Source organism: Bipolaris victoriae (assembly GCF_000527765.1).
Source record: "Bipolaris victoriae FI3 unplaced genomic scaffold scaffold_84, whole genome shotgun sequence".
NCBI classification, from domain to species: Eukaryota; Fungi; Ascomycota; class Dothideomycetes; order Pleosporales; family Pleosporaceae; genus Bipolaris; species Bipolaris victoriae.
The window spans coordinates 90,781-111,407 of NW_014575308.1; the positions used below are offsets into that span (position 1 = coordinate 90,781).

The 20,627-nt window shown below is 49.1% G+C and overlaps 10 protein-coding genes across 10 annotated transcripts; 6 read left to right on the forward strand and 4 right to left on the reverse strand.

Moving 5' to 3' along the window:
• Positions 1 to 36: 36 nt before the first annotated feature.
• On the reverse strand, positions 37 to 2,214 carry COCVIDRAFT_107337 (hypothetical protein; the record flags this gene model as incomplete). Its single annotated transcript, XM_014698093.1, has 3 exons — positions 37 to 1,000; positions 1,071 to 1,484; positions 1,553 to 2,214. The coding sequence occupies 3 exons, from the start codon at positions 2,212 to 2,214 to the stop codon at positions 37 to 39; spliced, it is 2,040 nt and encodes a 679-aa protein (XP_014553579.1).
• A 1,303-nt stretch (positions 2,215 to 3,517) lies between these two features.
• COCVIDRAFT_107261 (hypothetical protein) lies at positions 3,518 to 4,569 on the forward strand (the record flags this gene model as incomplete). Its single annotated transcript, XM_014698094.1, has 2 exons — positions 3,518 to 3,903; positions 3,966 to 4,569. The coding sequence occupies 2 exons, from the start codon at positions 3,518 to 3,520 to the stop codon at positions 4,567 to 4,569; spliced, it is 990 nt and encodes a 329-aa protein (XP_014553580.1).
• Positions 4,570 to 5,603: 1,034 nt separating this feature from the next.
• COCVIDRAFT_107373 (hypothetical protein) lies at positions 5,604 to 7,342 on the forward strand (the record flags this gene model as incomplete). Its single annotated transcript, XM_014698095.1, has 5 exons — positions 5,604 to 5,795; positions 5,819 to 5,989; positions 6,041 to 6,125; positions 6,178 to 6,858; positions 6,912 to 7,342. 5 exons carry the CDS (start codon positions 5,604 to 5,606, stop codon positions 7,340 to 7,342), a joined length of 1,560 nt encoding a protein of 519 aa, XP_014553581.1.
• A 219-nt stretch (positions 7,343 to 7,561) lies between these two features.
• COCVIDRAFT_107355 (hypothetical protein) lies at positions 7,562 to 8,608 on the reverse strand (the record flags this gene model as incomplete). Its single annotated transcript, XM_014698096.1, has 1 exon — positions 7,562 to 8,608. The coding sequence occupies one exon, from the start codon at positions 8,606 to 8,608 to the stop codon at positions 7,562 to 7,564; it is 1,047 nt and encodes a 348-aa protein (XP_014553582.1).
• Positions 8,609 to 9,967: 1,359 nt separating this feature from the next.
• COCVIDRAFT_18581 (hypothetical protein) lies at positions 9,968 to 10,557 on the forward strand (the record flags this gene model as incomplete). The annotated part of the gene is made up of 2 exons (XM_014698066.1): positions 9,968 to 10,059; positions 10,131 to 10,557. The coding sequence occupies 2 exons, from the start codon at positions 9,968 to 9,970 to the stop codon at positions 10,555 to 10,557; spliced, it is 519 nt and encodes a 172-aa protein (XP_014553552.1).
• Positions 10,558 to 11,025: 468 nt separating this feature from the next.
• COCVIDRAFT_107266 (hypothetical protein) lies at positions 11,026 to 12,117 on the reverse strand (the record flags this gene model as incomplete). Its single annotated transcript, XM_014698097.1, has 1 exon — positions 11,026 to 12,117. The coding sequence occupies one exon, from the start codon at positions 12,115 to 12,117 to the stop codon at positions 11,026 to 11,028; it is 1,092 nt and encodes a 363-aa protein (XP_014553583.1).
• Positions 12,118 to 12,739: 622 nt separating this feature from the next.
• Positions 12,740 to 13,811, forward strand: COCVIDRAFT_40438 (hypothetical protein; the record flags this gene model as incomplete). Its single annotated transcript, XM_014698098.1, has 3 exons — positions 12,740 to 12,775; positions 12,824 to 13,418; positions 13,474 to 13,811. 3 exons carry the CDS (start codon positions 12,740 to 12,742, stop codon positions 13,809 to 13,811), a joined length of 969 nt encoding a protein of 322 aa, XP_014553584.1.
• Positions 13,812 to 14,780: 969 nt separating this feature from the next.
• COCVIDRAFT_107319 (hypothetical protein) lies at positions 14,781 to 16,023 on the forward strand (the record flags this gene model as incomplete). Its single annotated transcript, XM_014698099.1, has 3 exons — positions 14,781 to 14,951; positions 15,016 to 15,391; positions 15,527 to 16,023. The coding sequence occupies 3 exons, from the start codon at positions 14,781 to 14,783 to the stop codon at positions 16,021 to 16,023; spliced, it is 1,044 nt and encodes a 347-aa protein (XP_014553585.1).
• Positions 16,024 to 17,871: 1,848 nt separating this feature from the next.
• On the forward strand, positions 17,872 to 18,462 carry COCVIDRAFT_18585 (hypothetical protein; the record flags this gene model as incomplete). The annotated part of the gene is made up of 1 exon (XM_014698067.1): positions 17,872 to 18,462. The coding sequence occupies one exon, from the start codon at positions 17,872 to 17,874 to the stop codon at positions 18,460 to 18,462; it is 591 nt and encodes a 196-aa protein (XP_014553553.1).
• A 306-nt stretch (positions 18,463 to 18,768) lies between these two features.
• COCVIDRAFT_18586 (hypothetical protein) lies at positions 18,769 to 20,518 on the reverse strand (the record flags this gene model as incomplete). The annotated part of the gene is made up of 2 exons (XM_014698068.1): positions 18,769 to 20,369; positions 20,434 to 20,518. 2 exons carry the CDS (start codon positions 20,516 to 20,518, stop codon positions 18,769 to 18,771), a joined length of 1,686 nt encoding a protein of 561 aa, XP_014553554.1.
• Between the last annotated feature and the right edge of the window lie 109 nt (positions 20,519 to 20,627).

Here is a 20,627-nt window from a genome sequence, read left to right on the forward strand (position 1 = left end):
CTTGCACCCAACACCGTGATGGATGAATCCAGTCTGTCAAAACGCAGTCCTTCCAGTCTTGACCGTCTTCAGTATCCCCTCGTCAGCCAGCTTCTCAATCATATTGTACAGGACAAAATCACAGCCCCTCTTGACTACCATGTTAATCGTGACAGGCACCATCTCTTTATGAAACGTGACATTGCTCTGGTATGGCACCTGACCAATAGGAACCGTGAAATCCGCACACCCAAAAATGGGACAGATACTCGCGCCCGTCACGGCAGCGCCCTCGGGCCGAACAGCCAGATAGGATGCGTCCGGCGACTCGTTAAGCAAGCGCTCGCGGAACGAAGGCAGCCCACCCGTGCCGATATCATACAGCATGACCGACTCGGAGCATGACTCGGCTGTGCTATACTGGAACTCGTCCTCGTACCACGCTACTGCCTGCCTCTTGGTCTCGAGAGCTGCATCATAGCTCGCTTGGTTCGTCACGCTCTCGTTGAAGCCTATCCATCCGGGTCGTCGTGCAGGATCAATTGGCGGGAAACGGCCCTCAAACATGTCTTTCCACGCTGTAATCAAGGGCTTGCCGACAACCAGCCATGAGCTCCATGAGTTGATTGTGTTCGTTGCTTGGTTCATGACGGTAAAATTACTCGCAATCGGATTTGTGGCATTTTGGATAGTAGCAGTAAAGTTTACCTTCTTGACACGCATATCGAACACGCGTGCCATGTCTTCGATGAACTTTTCCAGGATCGGTTCGGCAGCCGAGTTGTTCAGTGGCAGGTATTCAGTGGGATAGATGATTGTTTTAGGGAATGTATCCGTGTCCGGCACAACGAGGGGTGAGAGACCGGTAGTGGATGTGTCTTGGTACAAATGAGGAGCATACCATGCTTTGGCAAATTTGACCCATTTGTGAGGATCGCGACTGAAGACACCTGCCGTGTCCGTTGCAGCACCAAGAGGAATAACGCGTTCGAGGGACATGAGACCTTGGCTGGGACGTTGACTATTGTGTGCCTTTTAGTTTCGACAATCGGGCAAAACCAAATCATGATATCGGAGTAGAAGAGACATACCCGTACACACCAGCCACTGCAGCCGGTCTTCGCATAGAAGACCCTGTATCACTGCCCACAGCATAATCCAACCATTCATACGCCGCGACTGCACATCCGCCTCCAGACGACGAAGCCGAGCAAGTCAACCACCCATCGCCTCTAGGGTTGAAGGGATACTGTTCGTCCTGCCACTCCCACGGATTCGCCCCGGACGCAAATTGAGCTAGTTTCTGCTTTCCAACCACCACGCCCCCTAGATTGAGAATCTGTTGCACCGAAGGCGCGGTGCCATTTGCTACCGGTGTAATGAATGACCATGCATGGCTGCCCGCGCTTGTTTGCAGCCCTTTGATGTCGTAGAGATCTTTGATAGCCACGCGGGATCCAGCCAAGGGACGAGGGTCGTCCCATGAGTAGATCCTGGAGGGAACACTGTGCGAAGCTCTTAGTAAAAGTTCTCTGCGCCCAATCACGAGACAGCTAAGTACTGGATAACTGACGGTATCAATGGATCTTGAAATTTCGGCGAGAACATGCCAACGGGGTAGTGTGTATTTTCACCGTCATTAGCGCCATATGCTCCGAACAGAAACGTCTTGTATGTATCGGGGTATAAGCGATAAACAGTGGCAAAGCTTATCGAGCTCCCGTCGACAGAGGCGAGGTAAGGTCCTGCTGGGAGGTCGACGGAAGATTCCAGCTCTACCTGGTTGATCGTCGTGTTTGCAGTCACCAAGGGATCCAGGACGAGCAAGCTGCTGTTGAAGGAAGCAATGTACTCAACAGCAGAGGCGTCAAGGGATGACTGCACCCGTGACAAAATGTACAACCCGCCTAGGAAGTCATGGCTGAACACATCATCGCCTTCGAGGTACGCGGAGACGATGCTTTCCAACGTATCCTTTGTGATGAGCGTCGCATTCGTCTTGACCAAGGCAATAGGGATCGAAGTCGCTCGGTCAGATGTGACTGTAGTACAGCGTACACTTGCCTTGGGGTGCTTTGTATCTGCCAAGTACGAAACATCTCCGAGCGCAAAGACGGTATGGCCAACAGTATCGCTCAAAACAACGCTGTGCGGGTTTCTCTGGATGTTACTAGGGGTAGCTATCACAGACCTTGCTGCAAGCAATGCGATTACCAGAATAGAGCGGGCCGCCATAGTCGTCCTAGCGAATGTAGGTCAGATTATCTGAACGACTTTGCCATTATGCGTTTTTATACCCACCCCCCGCAGTGAATAAAAGTGGGTCGATATAGGCATGGGAGATAACAGCCGTCCTAGATATGGCGGGAGAGAGAGAGAGCCATTCAAGGGTACAGCGTCGCCAAAGCCCCAACCTTTCCTTTCTGGCGATGATGCATGACTTGGCGGATGCAGGCCTGGCGAATCGCAATTCCAAGGCTAGGAGGATGGGAGTGGACTTGCTGTTGCCAGAACGCGACTACGTTGGTAAGATGCGAAACTGATGCAGAGTTTCCCAATATCCATTCGTATCTACATCATTTATATTCCCCACGTTTGTGATATTGTGCTTCAGCCATGTTATCTCAAGCGACCTTGCATACAGCATAGTTGATCAGCCAACAACAATGCGACTTCACGTGATATTCAGAAATCAGAGGTAACGACGAGTTTGGCAGAGCTGGAGGCTGACATTCTAGTAGTGCGATAGATGAAGAGTAAATGCGCATTGCGCTTGGTTACATCCAATGACCCTTTATACAAGTCATCCCAAGCTCGTGTCAGCATGGCTCCGACCCTAATGCTCACTCTTTATATGCGCTTCGGCGCATAGTTGCTGACACAACATTCACATACACCTGCGGTCTGCTTAAAACTTGAATCCCTGTTTTAAGTTCCGTTGTAGTAGTCCGCCGAGTCCTGGTGTGGGGCACTCTTGTCGAACGTACATTTTAACCTAATTAGCGTCATCCTAACTTGACATGTACATTTGCGCACATCACCGTCGCTAGTATAACTCCCATATTGGTCGCAACAGCTGATGTTCAAGACGGCACAAAATATCTTATTCAAGTTTTGGCTGCAGTGATAGGTGCAGGTTCCGGCTTATACGGGAGCACAAGTAGCCCTCGCTTACCTATTCTAACGCAGGTTGGTAAATCTATGACAGTGACACTCAAAACAACCAATAACCTGTAGTACGTTAGTGTTTAAAACTCGCGAAACTGGTTATGATGCTCCGGAACACGGACAAAGTCGACTTCCGTAGACTTCCGGCTCGGCCAGTTGAGTCCGCAACATCGAGAATGATTTGTGATAATGCTCACAGGGTCGGTTTCTCAATAATAACAACACGGGCTAAGTAGTATTATAAAATGATATCTTCATGTCTAATTGGCAAACATTCAAGAATCTCTATTCATTGATTCAACGATCATCTCACTCCTTGATACACAATCTTTGTTTACTAAGAACTTTTATCTAGTACATACATATCAAAATGGGCATCGTAGCAGTCGCGGGAGGAACTGGCCAGCTTGGTCGCACAATCGTTGAAGAAATACTCAATCGCGGGGGCCAGGAAGTGATCATTCTTGGTCGAAAGGCAATACCACTGATGCGGTACTACATTACGAAGGCTAACAAAAACCGGCAGAAAGATGATGCTAAGGCCAAGGAAATCGGCACCCGCATAGTCGCCATAGATTACAACAACACCAGCTCCATCGTCAGCACACTTGAAGAGAACAAGGTCGAAACCGTAATTGCAGTATTGAACTTGATGGGCGGCATCGAGCCTGAACTAGCCTTGATTTCTGCTGCGGATCAATCGAAAACAACAAAGCGCTATATTCCCAGCTGTTGGGGAGTGAAATGTTCGCCTGAGTAGGTCATTGAACTACATGAATGCTAGAGTGAGCGTTAAGTACTGAACTAACCTTCGCAAGAATTGCCGCGATTTCCCCTCTGGACGCCGCCAAGCTTGCCCTCTTGCATGCTGTCGAGGCCACCTCTCTCGACTCCACATCGGTGATTAACGGCATGTTCATGGATTACTATGCTCCTCCGGGTATAAAGACACATTTCCCACCTCTCGCTTTCGTTCTCGACATGGCCAACAACGTGGCCGCCATCCCAGGCTCAGGTGACGTGCCCGTGGTTTTTACCTACACCTTTGACGTTGGCCGCATGGCTGCTGCTCTGTTGACTCTACCGAAGTGGAGCAAGTTTTACTACATCATCGGCGATAGAGCAACGTGGAATCAAGTTATCCAAATGGCAGAGGAAACTAAAGCTGTCAAGTTTGACGTTAAACATGATTCGGTGGAGATGCTGAAGAAGGGTCAGGTCACTGAGCTCCCTTCTCATATACACTTGTATCCATTCTTCCCTAAAGAACAGTTGCAGGGTGCCCTCTCGTCATTGGGAGTATTGTTTGATAATGGAGGCTTCGATCTGAAGCCGGCAAAGGGGGAAAGCCTGAACGAGATCTTCCCAGAGGTCAAGTTGACATCAATGAAGGATATAATTGGAGCTTGGAAGGGAAAATAAATCTAGCCAATGTGGTGTGGGATTTCTTGACAGGAATGTAGGTAGGAATGTGGTGATCCTTTTACAATCCATACCAATCGGCACGAAAACAAGCCCTACTGACATCTAAACCCCATCCAAACATCATTATTTTGCGTCGCCAGAACCATAGAAATTGACAGTGAGCTCTGCCTGGGTCTCCAATGGAGACACTTCGCCTTCTACTCGACCCCCAAGAAAAGAAACTCATTTTTTTGCGTAAGTTTCCCGTTCGAGACATTCGTACTCTTAGCCAGATATCCTCTACTCCACTACAGCTCGACTGGGAGAGCGTGGACCACGTTTCTGCCGCGTAAATAGCGTATACCTTGGGCTGATCATTCATCGTACAGAGCGTTCTCTGATAGGCCCTCGTACAGCGCGTCCTTTGATAGGTCAGAACTAGGGTGACCAAGTGTGCATAGGCTTGGCCAGTAAACTACGTACACTAGCGAAACATGCTCGGAAGTCTTTCGGCCCATCGATAATTAGCTACGGCACCGGCATCTTGAGCGAGAGAATTCCAACTCTAACCTGCGTCTAATTTTGATCGGAATGCTGCATCGAATTGCCGACACACCTATGCGTGAAGCACGATCGAACAGCGAAGTAATCAAGATGACAAAGTTGCAATGTTGTACTGCCTGAACGACCAAGCAACGAAAAAGGGACACTGTGAACCGTTGCCTTACTTGCCATAGTTACCGACACAGGTTTTGTATATGCGGGAATATGCTAAAGATGATAATCTGGCACTTCTTCGGGTGATCTAGGTGTATCATCCATTCCTGAGTATCCTAACCTGTGTTACTCCCTTACTAGTAGCCCATATTCATGTTTGGCTGTACGCGTCTATGTAAGTGGGAACCCTCGGATAAGAACTTTCCAACGGATTTTCGCAGCATCCGGCTTCCGAGCCTCAATATCGCTCGTTGCATTCACCCAAACAAGGTATAAGATCCTGATATTGTCACTGATTTCTTTCTGCACAACTTCAAACGTACTTGTTTTCTAGTATGGAGCCTCAAATTTCTGCGTTTCCGGCGCACACAATGCGAACATTTGCATTCGCTTATCTGGTGCTTGCAATAATTGCATATATACCCAAACTCATCTATAGAGTGAAATTGGCAAAGTTGCCTATGTTCGATGACAGCACTACTGAGAAGCAGCGGCAATTCTATATGACATCTGCGAAGAATGTCTATGTCAATGGATTTAACAAGGCTAGTACACTCAGCTCTCTACGCACTCAATGGCTCATGAACATCATTTTAAAAACAAGGTCTATCGTATTGCGGCGCTCTACGAAAACGATGTTGTGGTTTTACAACCCAGCATTCTGCCCGAGCTACGAAAACTTGGACAAGATGTTCTGAGCCCTTACAAGATGGCCAAGCAGGTTAGAGTCAATTTTTTACCAACCACCGCTATGATTGCTGACAGTGTACAGACCATGGAGGCGAAGTACACGAAAATCGAGTATAGCCTTACATTCCTTGCTCATTCCGTACAGGCTGATCTTACCCCTGCATTGAGTAAGTCCAGGTTACCCTGATACAACTAAAGCAATTGCTAAATCAAACCAAGCACGCATGAATGATCAAGTCTGTGAGGAGATTGAGGTTTCCATGAATCACTACTTCCCGCGCTGCGAAAACCCAACTCCAATCCAGCTGTACGGGATCCTGGCCAACATCGTCACCCAAGTATCTGGCCGCATCTTCGTCGGACCAGAGATTGACCGGGATCCAACCTACCTTGATTGTGCAGTCAACTACGCACATGAGATTACGCATGTTATCAATGCGGTTAGACGATTGCGTCCCTGGCTACGGCCTATACTTGCTCCCCGACTCCCCGAGAGCCAACGATTACGAGCCATAGAGCGCAAGATGAAAGACTGCGTGGAGCCTATAATTCGTCAAAGACAAGAAGCCGAGAAATCTGACCTTGCGTGGAAGAAGCCAGATGACATGTTGCAGTGGATGCTGGCGCGCTTTGAATCCTCGAACGCCACGGAAACGCTTCATTATGTCACGAAACAGCAGCTATTGCTTACCTTTGCGGCTATTCACACAACCACCATGGTAACTACAAATATACTCTATACACTGGCTGCGACAACGGAGTATGTGCCCGCGCTACGCGAGGAAATCAGTACTGTCCTAGCTGAACATGGCGGGGTGCCGACGCCCAGAGCCCTCCAACAGATGGTCAAGCTAGATTCATACATGAGAGAAGTTAACCGCTGCTATCCACCGGGTCTCAGTACGTTTTCCCATCTGCATCACTTCATCTCAATCTGCTAATATGCGTCCTAGGTGTTTTCTCCCGTAGTGTCCTAAAGCCCATCACCCTCTCCAACGGCCAACAAATCCCCACCGGCGTCTCTGTCGAAGTTCCTTCTTTCCAAGTTCTTCCTAGCTGGGATCCGAACACCGACACCGATGAATTCGACGGCTTCCGGTACTACAAGCAGCGAATCCAAGCGAGCAGACCGGCCGAGCAAGCACGCGCTCAATTCGTTTCCTCGCATGAAGAGAGTCTCGCTTGGGGTTATGGAAGACATGCTTGTCCTGGGCGTTTCTTTGCTGCGAGTGAAATCAAGATGCTACTTATCAAGTTTATTATGGATTATGATATTAGCATGCCTGATGGTCGCAAGGAGAGATATGCGCAGGTTGGAATAGGAAGTCTCTGTTCACCGGATACGAAAAAGGCATTGGTTTTCAAGAGAGTTGTACGTTCGTAGAGTTAGAATTAGTAGATTCTTAGAATGTAAACCATGGATGCAAACAAGAAATAATCTTAGTACAATCTAACGATAGTAGTGTGTAAGTGTTTATTATGCGAGCCCAAGATATCTACTTGGGAGAGACGGCCTATTGCCGTACTCTAGCTACAGTGGGCAAGAATAGAAGATTTAGCACCGGTAGGGCTAGATCGCCATCTAGTCATTCTCGGCACGGTGTTATACTGCATTAACCTCCTCATGCCACCCCTTCCGTCCCCGCTTTCTCTTCATACTACACTCCTCCAACCATATCCTCCCACTCGTCTCTCTCTCCTCAGGCGTAAATCCTCTCTTCTTCGCAAGCAAAAGATGCGTCTGCTCAAGCACCTCGTGCTGAAACCGCAAGAAGAACTCGTTTGAGTCGTCAGGCACCTCGGGCTGTGCTCTCCAAAACGTTATACGTGAGGTGATAGGCTGCGGTATCTCGCTAAGAATGATTTTTAACCACTGCGGTGGAACAAGTTCCGTACCGCCTAGCTCTCGTTCAAGCCAGCTCGCCAGCCTTGTTGCTACTCGATCCACTCTCTGGCGCCACTCCACCTCATCAAGGGTATGACAATCGCGCTGATCGGCGCAAAATGTATACGCCATTTTCTGCCTCAGCATGCGAGACCACGCGTCGAATCTCTTCAACTGGGGGAAATGTTCCTTCAGCGTCCACGCATCGCGGACTATGCGCTCCCACATGAAGAACATGAGTTCTGCATCGCTGGCCGCTGGGGCAGGATAGACAAATTTCGAGGGGACATAAAGAGAATACTCATGGTATACAATCTGAACCCGCGTCACCAGGCGCGCGGGCGCGAGCGGGAATGAGCGTAGTGCGTGCGAGAGTGAGAGCTGATTTGATTGAGACCGCGTCCGGTGCAGTGTGCGTGGAGAAATCTCGACTGGCCGTGTGCGAAAAAGTGCGGATAGGGCTTCTGTGTGGATTTGGCGGTTTGTGAGCAGTAGGTTGAGGTGGGAGGCGAGTGTTCGCCGCGGGCTCCATCGCGTGGCAGCTTTTATGCGGTCGCGATAGTGGATCCCGCGATCGTGGAAGGTGTGACTATAGACCAAATCACGCAATTCGCGGGGGAGGGAAAGAAAGGGAAAGGGAGTATCCGCGAGATCTGTCCGGGGTGTGGGAGATGGCGGGGGGCCGGGTAGCGGGTATGAAAAACCGTTGGATGACTCGATTCGGATGGAGAAAGGCTGTGGGTGAAGGTCATTGCAGTGCGCCATTCCTTTTTTTTCTTTTTCGATTCTCTCTTAGAACTCAGGTTGGAGGAAATAAAGGTGTCAATGTATAGTGTGCCTGGACACACCGTTCTTCGCGGGACTTATCAACGCCGCGCTTTGATGATTGAGTCAAAGACATGTCTGCTATGTAAACCGTGGAGGTGAGAGGGTTAAGTTTCATTACTGGAACTGAGTCACTAAGGGGGGTTTTGATTGGCTGCAGCAGACGCATTCGAGACGCTGCGCCCTCTGCCAGGCCCACTCGCTTTACAGCCGTGGCTGTGCTTCGAAATGCTTACAATCCATTTCGGGCCTATTCGGAGGCTAACAGTCGCGCCGCGATCCCAGCTCGAGAGGGCTGTGTCATACTTATGGTTAATGAACATCCTACACAGTAAGCTATAGTGGCAGCTTTGAGTAAAACCTACCAATGCCTCTGTCATATGTAGATATACTATTCAGCTCCGAATACTGCCGTGCAGTACACTGTACCTTTTCGGGCCTCGTGGCGCAATGGAGCTGAGCTGTCGTCTCACAGTCTCTGTATGCAAATGCGGTGAGCTGCCGGTGGCCTAGCCATGTCGCAGCCGCAGAAGAATAGAGATACAACGCAACAAGTGAAGAGTGGCTTCCGTTGTTCATGTTGGCGGGAAATAGTGAGAGCGAGTGGTTCCTAGCCGTCTTCCGCGCCATGATCACGTGACTGCTTGCTGCACGCGGAGGTGCGGGAAGTTGTTGTGCTGATTGTTTCCGTTATCTTTCATCTGCAGTTCTTTGTGCTGCAAAGCTACTGCCTTTTCTCATCAAGGTAGGTCGTCATTGTTACCGTTGCAGTGGCTTGTTGCTTTAGCTTAGCCGAAGTCATGGCTTCTGCAGCCTTGCTCTCATACAACCGATATAACCGAAAGATCAAAATAAGCAGCAACTACTTAGTACCCAAACTAGCTATCAACAACAACTGATACGCCTATCACAACATACACGTTTGCAATTGATCATCCGTATCTAGTAGAGCTATAGCAGATTAAAAATGGTGTAGGTAGCAATTTGATAAGGTCTCGGATTATCTTGCACTGCTTGAAGAGGCCACTATTCTCCACTCTCTTCGGTTGCATGACAGCCTTGTTAGGCTACGACATCGAATATATCGATTTGTTTGCCATGGAACGACGCCGCAATCCTTCTACTGTGGTATGATCGCAATGGGACCCAATATGATAACACAGGCGAGCAGGCCAATTTCTCGGCAACTCAGACCACTTAAATTCGGATGATTGAACTATTCACTGCGACATCACCACTACACTACTACATCACTGAACGACACCATCAACTGATAGATACATATATTCGAAATTTCTAATGAACTTCCAGCGGATCTTTCAGCTTGGTCTCCGTCGAGCTACGGGACCTAGCTTTAGGTTGCAGCCTACAGGTCATCTAGTCCAGCGGAGGTACGTCATAGCAGCTCAACTGAAGCTCTCCCTCATCCCCATCATATCCTTTGCTAACAAACATCACGTAGGCTTATATCGCAAGAACAAGCCGCCAAAATAATCGCTGAACAACGTATACGACGCCCCGTCTCACTCCACTTATCTATCTACAAACCACAAATCAATTCGGTTACCTCGACCCTGCAACGTATTACAGGCCTTACTCTAGCTGGTTCCCTCTACATCTTCGGCATCGCTTACCTTATCGCTCCTTACACCAGATGGCACATGGACACTACATCCATGGTTGCAGCAGTTGCTGCGTGGCCCACTGTTATCAAGATGGGTGTAAAGGCTTTCGTTGCATTTCCCTTCTTCTTTCACGGGTTCAATGGACTGAGACACTTGACATGGGATGTTGGTATTGGGTTCAAGAACCAGCATGTTATCAGAACGGGCTGGACAGTCATTGGGACGACTGTTGTCGCGTCACTCTACTACACTTTCATGACATAGAAGTGCGGATTGGGTCGACCTCATGCTTCGGAAGAACGCCATCATCAATAGACTAGAATAGATCCTGTCTACGAGGAACCTCGCCTTGTCACACCAAATGTCTTGTCGCATCAGATTGAGGTGGCATCTGATTGCGGTGAAATCACAACGAGACGAAGCTTGCAAGGCGTACTCGATCACTCGCACAGATCTCAATGATCGGTAGAGTATACAAAGCTGTAGACTTTTTCGCAAAAGTATCGAACAAGACTCGGGAATAAGCAAATCAATGAACTCTCTATCCCGCCACAGTGCGGATTTGCAAGTCATGCCGAAGGAAACTCTCTGCAACGTGAGGATATGAAGGAGAAACTGTATCTCATGAGAAATGTTGCCCATGAGATGTCGCCATGAATTCGAAAGTGATTGAGCAGCTTTGCAAGAGCTTCAAAAGCATCGAAACCAGAATGCTGGGTGATAAGATTTGTTCTACACAGAAGCCAGCATTCCCGTAGTGTCATGGCAACCGATATACTCGAAAAACTGCTGTTCAGGCTTGAGGACCATTACTTCATGAAACAATCGCAGTGATATGTTGCTCTGCAACTCTGAAGCGTACTGGAAGAATCGACCAAAGATGTCGAGATGTGTTTTGTGCTGTTTGCTCCAGCCTTCAAGCGACTTGAGATCGTCAAAATATCCAAGGCCAAAGGTGCGTTCAGTGTTCTGCTCGGGCGACGTCTTGTGCATGCATTCCATGAAGCGGTTACTGATGCAGCCGACCTCTTCGCCCTTGTCTCGCAAAAATTCCATGCCTTTGGTGAGCACAGGGTGCATGGTCTCGAGGTAGAGTTTGCGTTCACTCGGATTCGTATTGGACCAGTCTTGGCCACTTCTGATGACAGCGAGGTTCTTTCTGCCTGACACTGTGATGCGCTGCTTTCTCGTGTCGCCTTTCTTGACCTGTTCCGCAGACGGTTTGGGGAAAGCGGGCTCACCAATCAGGTGATCAGTCTGCGCCGCTGCGAGCCTGTCACGCATCGAACCCCAATAGAAGTGTTGTTGCATCTCGCCCGACACTGAGGAGCGCATATAAGCTGCGCCGTCCGGTACTACATTGTCGGAGAAGACAGTCTCGAACCGGTCAAGGGTTGGGAAGAATATTTCCATAAACCAACCTCGTTCCGACTCTGCTCGCAGGTCGGCCCACCATGCATCGAAGCCGCTGTCGCTCCTCCATTCCTCGAAGTCGGCCTTGGTCTGCCAGTATGGAATTACCACTTCATTGCGAAAGCCTCGATTGTCGGTGACTGCCGCGGCTTCCCAGTACTTGGGCTTGGATTTCTCGGACCCCTGCTCAACGATTGAGACCAGCTTTTGGTATGCAGGTCCTTGGGGATCGATGCTGTCTTCGTGCTGAACTCCGATGATGGCCATTACGAGATCCTTCACCTCCTTCGGGAATCTAGCAGTATACGACGCAAAGGGCGGCACGAATCCATCTGGCGTCTTTGCGGGGATGGTGCGTTCGGTTTGTAGGTGCGATGGAATCGCATGGTCCAATGCACGTGCTTCTGCCATGACTGTTTGACTTGGATATTTCCTGGCTACCGCTCGTGCACGCGTTTTATCTGCGTCGGGTTGGAAGCTCTTGGCAAGACGGTCATGACTTCAGCTACAACTCGTTCACTTCCGCGGAACCATTTCCGGCATAACCTTTCTTTCATCGTACTGCGTAGGTAATATAAATAGCTTTCAGCTCTCGTCTCGGATTACGTACCACGGAAAGCGCTGCTATACCCCACGCGATACAAACATTCACGAGCTGAGAACACCACGAGCTGAAAACAGAGTGACTAGATCAAGACCCTGCTCTGTAACAATGGCAATCCTGATTCTTGAAGGGCGTATCGTATCGGCCTCATGACAAATACCAAGTTTGGCATTCAGATATTGGAAACCTCTAATCTGAACAAGTTGCAGAGTAGTAGGGCTGAGGTGGGGCTAACTTTTGTCCGACGTACGTACTACTTACCCCGCTAGGAACGGAATTCGCCCGCAAGCTGATTAGACAGGCCTGCCTGATAGCTTTACATGGCAAACACATACGGGCAGACAGCTAGTGGCATCGTAAATAGACGTCAGCCTAAGGATATTTCGCCACAAGATTTCCTTGTCCATGGAAGAGAAGCGACCTTCTGCAATGGGCGATAAAGTGCATCCAACTGTTCGCGTTGCGGTTAGTTTGTCCGAGTCGTTGAAGTGTAAACGCACTGAATGAAGACAGGTCACGCAGCATGAGCCTCTGTGGCTCGATCTGGAAGGGACAGTTCAAAAGACAATGAACATTATCAAAGAAGCTGCCGAAGCCGAAGCCAAACTCGTTGCCTTCCCAGAATGCTGGATTCCTGGATATCCTGCTTGGATTTGGAGCCGTCCAATCGATTTTGATCTGGGAACGAAATACGTGCAAAACTCCTTGAAGACGGACAGTGAAGAAATGAAGCATATTTGTGCTGCCGCTGCCGAGAACAAGATCAACGTGTCCCTGGGCTTCTCTGAGCGCGACGGCGATTCTGTGTACATCGCGCAAGCTTTGATTAGCGAGTATGGCGAGATCAAGATGACTCGTCGTAAGATGAAACCGACGCACATGGAGCGCACAATATTCGGAGATGCCACAGGCGGGAAGTCGTGCCTAGCCAAGGTCGTTGATTTACCTGGAGTCGGCCGGGTAGGCGGGCTCTCGTGCTGGGAGCATATTCAAACTTTGTTGAAGTATTACACCTTCACACAAGGTGAGCAGATGCACGTAGGAGCATGGCCAGCCGTCAGTGGGTTTGTAGAAGGTAGTCCTGGACTCTACTCCATGTCTACAGAAGGTGAGTAGTAGCATTCAATTTTCCAAGTGAGCTATAGAGCTGATGGTGATCGTAGGCTGCCGCAATATCTCGCAGTCCTATGCAATCGAGTCTCAAGCCTTTGTACTTCACTGTACCACTGTCATCTCCGAAGCTGCCATCCAGATGATGGGAACGGCCGGTTCACCAATCATGGGACATCCTAACCAAGGAAGTTCTTGCATCATCGGCCCTGATGGGCGCATCCTGAGCAAGACCGATAACCCTAATGAGAAGCTCGTTATTGCAGACCTCGATCTGAGCTTGGTGACGAAGGCCAAGACATTTGTAGATGCATCAGGGCATTATAGCAGGCCAGACCTTATGTGGCTTGGAGTCGATGAAACACACAAGCCTGTTGTTCGTGGAGCATAGAGTGGTTAGTTACATCTCGAATCAGATATACTTTCATTCTTGTCTCACGGATGCCGGATCCTTTACAGGAAACAAAGAAATAAGAGCTCAGCACTTACCATAACTACGCCTCTTCAATTCAAAGACAATCCCACTTGCCATCGAGCAAACCATAGTTTTCTTCGTGATCCGTGCAACGAGAGTATTCTAGGTGGCCAGGACGGTTACTTGATTCGCCAAATCCGTCACAGCTTATGACTTTGCCATCAGTTCATCATTGATCCCGAGAAGCTGCACTGGAATTAACAGCATGTCCAAATGTACTATCTATAACTTACACAGATATTTTCGCGTCGCCTTCTGCTTATGATTCACATGACTGATGGTCAACCTGCCATGAACCCTCTTGAATAGCATAAGAATCCATTGCGTTCAGAGAGAACGAGAAAGAGTGCTTTGGAAACTGGATACCCTAAGCAACCATAAGAACTCTGTGCCATAGCAAGGTCTCCTTTGAGTATGAAGCGATCGGACACGCGGATATTCTCGAGCACACTCTCCTCATGGGCAAATAGAGGCGTCGTTGTGAGGCCAGACGGAACGACTGCGATAGCGGTGATAGCTTTGCGGCTAGAATTAATTTATATCACCAATGAAAAACACAAAAGTAAGCTAAGAACGGCCAAGCGTTGGGTCAAAGCATGCTAAGAGGGCGTAGAAGCTTGACTGGACAGTAGCTTCCGTCAAACATGACGTAAACCAGCCACTGGCGCGCATGCTCCGCGTTTTGGCGACGCGCCACCCACTTCGAACATTGATCGCCAGAGAGAACATGTCATAAAGCGAGCGACCCGCCACCGTGAACCGGAAAAAGGTATCTTTGCATAAACTATAGAAGAGAACGCATATTTCGATGTTTCACTACCGCGCAACTCTGCACCCCCCACCCCCCACAGCACAATTCTACCTACTTTATTAAACGAACCAACAATGGCGAACGCTGACGTTGTTACATACAACATCGCAGCGTTCATCGCGACACTCTTCCTCTTAGAATTTGGTGCGGATAAGTTTATTGATCATACCGCCGTCGTCGCTCGTCGCACCGGAATATCGGAAACGGTCGTTGGGCTTCTTACTGCTGGAGGAGAATGGGAGGAGGTATGCTCGTACTTGTCCGTAGTCCTCTCCGCTACTAATGTACTAATCATATCTGATGCTATAGCTCGCTGTTGTTATTGCATCACTCGCGCGCAATCGTGGCTCTTTGGCTATCGGTAATATTGTTGGTTCTGCGGTTTCGAATATATTGGGAGCTTTCTCCCTGGGTCTCTTATTTCACGACAAGCAGCAGCCGATTGTGTTTGATCGAAGCTCACGCATATACTCTCTTGTCCTACTCGTCTTGACAACTTTTGTGACGCCGATTACGTACTTTTCAAAGAAGATCGTATGGTTGGTTGGCGGCTCCATCTTGATCGCATTCTTTGCCATCTATATTGGGTCTGTGGGGTGGGCAATCAGTAAAGGGGCTCTCACTGCTCCAGAGGACTCCGACGATAGCAGCGACGATGAGAGCAGTGGTGAAGAAAACACAGTTGGTGTTGTCGCGAGGAGAGGACCGCATCATGCTGATGCACACAGACACGAACCCAACGGGACAGCTCCTGCTGGGAACAACGAACGAACGAGCCTACTTGCACACACTGGCAGTAGCACAACGCAAAGGTCATCAGGACCAAGTCGCCGCAAGCACCAGAGTCTACGTTATCACCTATTTTATCTCTTACTTGGCTTTTTAGCCATCTGCCTCGCAGGTTACGTGCTTTCCCACGCTGCCACCACCATTACCGATGAATTCGGCATCTCAGATGTGCTTTTTGGTGTTGTGATTCTCGCAATAGCCACGACAATTCCCGAAAAGTTCGTCGCGGTGATGAGCGGGCACCGAGGCCATGCTGGAATTCTCGTCGCGAATACAGCCGGCAGTAATATATTCCTGCTTGCATTGTGCTCTGGAATCGTTATGCTCGGTACCTCAGGGAAGCTTGAACACGGCAACGTGAGCATCGCTGAATTAGGGGTTTTATGGGCCTCAACACTTGCATTTACTTTGACCGTCTGGTTTGGCGGAAGGTTTTGTCGTGAGATTGGATGGGGAATGCTGATCGCTTATGTTGCCTTTATAGTGCTGGAGTTTACAGTGATTCATTGTGTAGCTAATGGCGACTAGATACTCTGAAATGACTGACCGAGTTCTTCGTGGTGGTGCAGCGGGTATCAATGTGTATGGATCTGGATGGTCCAGCGTACTGGTTTGGTGTGTGATTTTATTTGTCGGTAGATTTTTGAGATTTCTTTCGCATTGGACGCTCGTGGACGAGTGGGTGTGCACTGGGACATAGCTGGCGCAGCTGTCGTACACAAGGCTTGAGGGAGTGTATCCTGTATGGCAAAGAGGTGGGCGACGATGTCGCTCTCACGTGGCAACACATTTGTCCCTCTCTGTCAAGTCGAAAGCGGAAGAAGCCCCTGCTTTAGTAGCGACCATGTTTTGCTTAACGCGAACCCTCTGTATGTGTCGAAGTATGTAGCAGCCTTCCATCTCTTCTTCGCGCCCCCTTAGATATCGTGCTTTTCAATTGATTACTATTGCTTCAATTGGCCACCTGAGCGTTGTTGTTGACACGCACGACTGATCGCAGACTGGCAACTATCGGTGTCGAGTAACATTCATGTCGTAGCATGCATCGGGGTTGGGCAAGTACCTTGCAACATTGTCTTCGACAGATTAACTTTCCCAGCTAGCCCTCTAAGCCTTCGATGGCTCCGCATAAAAAAAACCTCGGCAGCGAGCCTAGAATCGATTCCCCGCCTATCGCGATGGTGACCTGTCTTGGAGTCGCAAATTTGACTGTGAATGGGCCATTGCATGAACTAGGCTATATTGAGCTTTCCAGCGGCATATGCGCTGCATTAAGACATTCCTCCAGAGAACAGAAATAGCTTCCCAACCCACAACTCCAGTTCCGATTCGTGTGCCACGGCCTCGGTCTACTTCCTCGGTGTCATTACCCTAGTAGCATCGTATTGACACTAACCGAGGCTGCATGTATTCTGGTGTCGGTGTTGTCGCACTACTGGATTCAGCACGCATCACCCAAAGTCTAACAATATCTTTTCGAGCTGTCCTTGTCTGAGTGTTTCGCACAGCAGAAGCTCAACTTCATTGCTAAAACGAACTACCGAATGCGTTTCCACGCCTTACTATTTCTTGAATTTTGCGAAGCCCGCTTGTGCGGCAGCCCACCACGTCTCCTGCTGGATGCGGTTGCTTTTCGCGCTGCTTTGTGAATAGTTTATGCCACAGCGGGCCTTAGCACTGTAGCAGGCCTTACTATAGTAGCGGGCCTTAAATGCTGCGGGCCTTAGTACTGCAGCGGGCCTTACCGCGGCATCTCCCGCATCTGTTGGTGGGCCTTGACGCAGGGTCTCGCGTATCTGTCAGTACTAGTATCATCACCATAGGTTTTGTTCAACTTCATTATGCACCATATGCGAATCATGGCTAACGATAATATTATGGAACAAGATATGGAAGAATGTATGTTTCCTGCTTGATGGCTTACGTACTAGAGGTCATCTGGCGCTCGGTAAGGATTCTTTGAGGGCTATAATTATCCATACCAAAGACAATACCTGCTTAAATTGAGAACCAAGACGCACATCCTATAATGTGGAGACTCATATAAAATGCCAAGCTGGAGTAGTCGACTACTTGCAGCAATACTATACCAAGTGTTGGCCAACTCCCGTCAAGGCCCGCAGCTTCGTATAATGCTGGGGCGAATTATGCACCCAACATCCCGCTTTGAGCGATCTGGAACGCCTCAATGTAGGGCATCTTCTTCTTTTGCAATTATTCAATAGATGCAGTTGAGCACTTTTGTGGAATGCCAAAGTATAAGAGCAGGTGATTTCCTCATTCCTAAGCTCACTACCACAGCTCCAACGAATCACCTGTAGCCTACTCTCAACCACCACCTTCAATTACACTCCACCGAGTTTCAATCCCATCATCATGTATCTCAATTCTGCACTCGTGGCTTTTGCTGCCAGTATTATTGCTGTTTCCGCTACTACCGTCCCAGACGGTGTTTACATGATTACAAGATTCACCAATGGCACTGAAGTCTACACTCCCTCTGAAAACGGAGTTGCTCCCATTGTCCTCAGCGCCGAGGACCTCTCGGCAGTACGAGCCGCGAATCGACGCGACATGCTCTCATCATCTACGCTCAACACGCTGTCCAAGCGCCGCACCGATTGCTGGGGTTATCAACTCGAAGAATTTGGCATCGATAGGGCATACGAGGCCCTTGCCGAGGGGTGGGCCGGTAACGGGCAGGATGTCTGCTCAGACGTACCAGGCCAAAGAAGATACGTTGCATCATTGAGGAATCAAATGATGGTCTACTACTGCGTCAACGAATCCGGAAAATGCGGCAATTGCAACCGCGACGATGTTTATTACGCAATGGCTCAGATGGATGCTAAATGCCGCCGTTACGAAGCTTCGTGGTTTGGATGGCCAGGAAGCTTTGAGATCGTCGGCAAGGCAAGACAGGGAGATAATGTTTGCGCGGGTAACATGAACGGCGTACCTTTCTAGCCGAGCTAGTTGCTGAAGTTCGGGTAGAGTTAAGACACTACTAGTGTTAGGAGGTTGAAAGGGTATATAGCAATGAACATTCTTAATAAACTGAGCTGTAAAGTTCTTCTCATTCTTTTCATGTGATAAGGGTTCAATGTTTCTTGATATCAGACATCTTTATAATCAGGCACCTTCATGGAATCATCGAAGATTGTCTAGGGGATTGTTACCATTGATGAAAAAAAGCAAGACAGAAATGAAAATAACTCAAGACCTCCTCACATGACTGAATGGCAGAATCCTATATCAAATTACTTCTAGCCTCTACTTAGAAATGTTGCCATTCTTAACACCCTTCTTATGAAGAAAGTCATGCGCTATGCTCTCATACGTATGGAACTCGACCGAATCCCCCCAACTCCGCAGCCATCCAATGAAACGATCCGCCATGGTCATGGCGTGTGCCAGACCACTGGAGTCTGGGTGCATGAGTAGCGGGAAAATGAAGGTACCGTCATCGGACTCGGCCTCGCCGTTCTCCCACAGCCACAGAAAAATGTCCTTCCAGCGCTGCTCAACAACGCGGGCATCAACTTGTCCGTTAGTGTTGGCAACATGCGGAAAATATTGTAGTCCCATCATGTCTTCATTGTTCCAGCCAATGGGAATTTCCACAAGGGGCAGGCCAGTGGCGGGTGAGTGCAATGGCGCGGGTGGTACTACGTCCATATCGCTTATCGGCGTTGGCTTCAACCAGCTGCTCGCTGGCTTGGAAAAGTCGATACGCTCGACGGGCGGGTCGCTGGGTGTGAAGTAGGGTTGCGAGTCATGGTGGCTCAAGGATGAGTCGTACAGGAACCCAAACTCTTTGAGAAGCTCGATTGTCGTTTCGCGCAGCTGGTACATCGGAGCGCGGTATCCTTGTACCTTTCTACCGGTCAGACGCTCCGATACTTGCATGCACTTCGCCAAGACGTCGCGCTCTTGTGCCGGCGTCATCTGATAGGCGCCTTCGTGAGCGTAGCCGTGGAGTCCAATCTCCGCGCCGGATTCGACGATCTCTTTGACTGTGGATTCAAAGGTCTCCATAGTGTGCCCAGGAATGAACCATGTGACCTTGTCGGCAATCTGATATTTCTTCAGTATACGTAGTAACCGGCGGCCACCAACGCGCCCGGAGAATACACCAGTGCTGTAGTCTGCAAGGTTGTTGTCTGGATGTTCTCCCGTGCCTAGAAAAGCCGATAACGCGTCGAAGTCAAACGAAAGCGCAATCTTGACTTTCGGTTTCTTTGCTCTAAGAGGCGAGCTTATCCTAGGTTGTGTTTGAGATTGTGGGATGTTTGTGTTGTGAGATGGTGGCTTCGTGTCGTCAGACTGTGAGTTGCAAAGGGTCCAAACATCATTGAGTGAGATAACAGATCCACGCGAGCTGCTAGTTGCCAATATATTCATCGCAGAAATAATGGACAGATCAGTAGCATCGCCGCCTAAATTCTCAACGTCGAGGAAGTTGACAGAAGCGTCGCCATGGAGCCATGCAATATCCCGCTGTATTTTAGAAAGAACAACATCGAGGGATCCCTCAAAGGAAGCCTTGTAACCGAGAATGATCATAGAAAAGGGGCCAATCGAGTTGCCCTCTTTTGATCTCTTGAACTGACTTTGGAGGATTGCCTTGATCTGGGATAAGGCTCTTCTCTGATTGATCTGGGCAGCGTCATGATGCTTGTCCCACTCAGTTAGAGGCACTTCCCAAATTGGATCGCGGCCGCAGTGCTCGTGATCCCGAGCATCAACAACAACAAGATCGGCCGACCCGCTTATTGCGGCGAATGCGTCATCGATCCGAGAAGTGATTTCTGTCGAATTGTCGCTGGAGCTACGATTGTCGAGGTTCACAGCTTGAAAGCTGCTGCATGTTTCTATAGAGACCAGTCAAAAAGACTCGTATCTCTCCAGTTGGGAACCGTTAGCTGGAATACTCACTCGCCAATTCAACCTTTAGAGCTTCGGTACGAGAGTTGGAGGATCCTGAAAGAAGGATACGCTGGCTTGAGAGAAACGAAGACATCGCTTGACGGTGACTATCTTCAAGTGATTAATGAAGAATAACTCCACAGCTTGAGTTGAGTATTGGGCAGAGGTAGCAAGATACTGGGTACACCATAACAGGTGCCAAG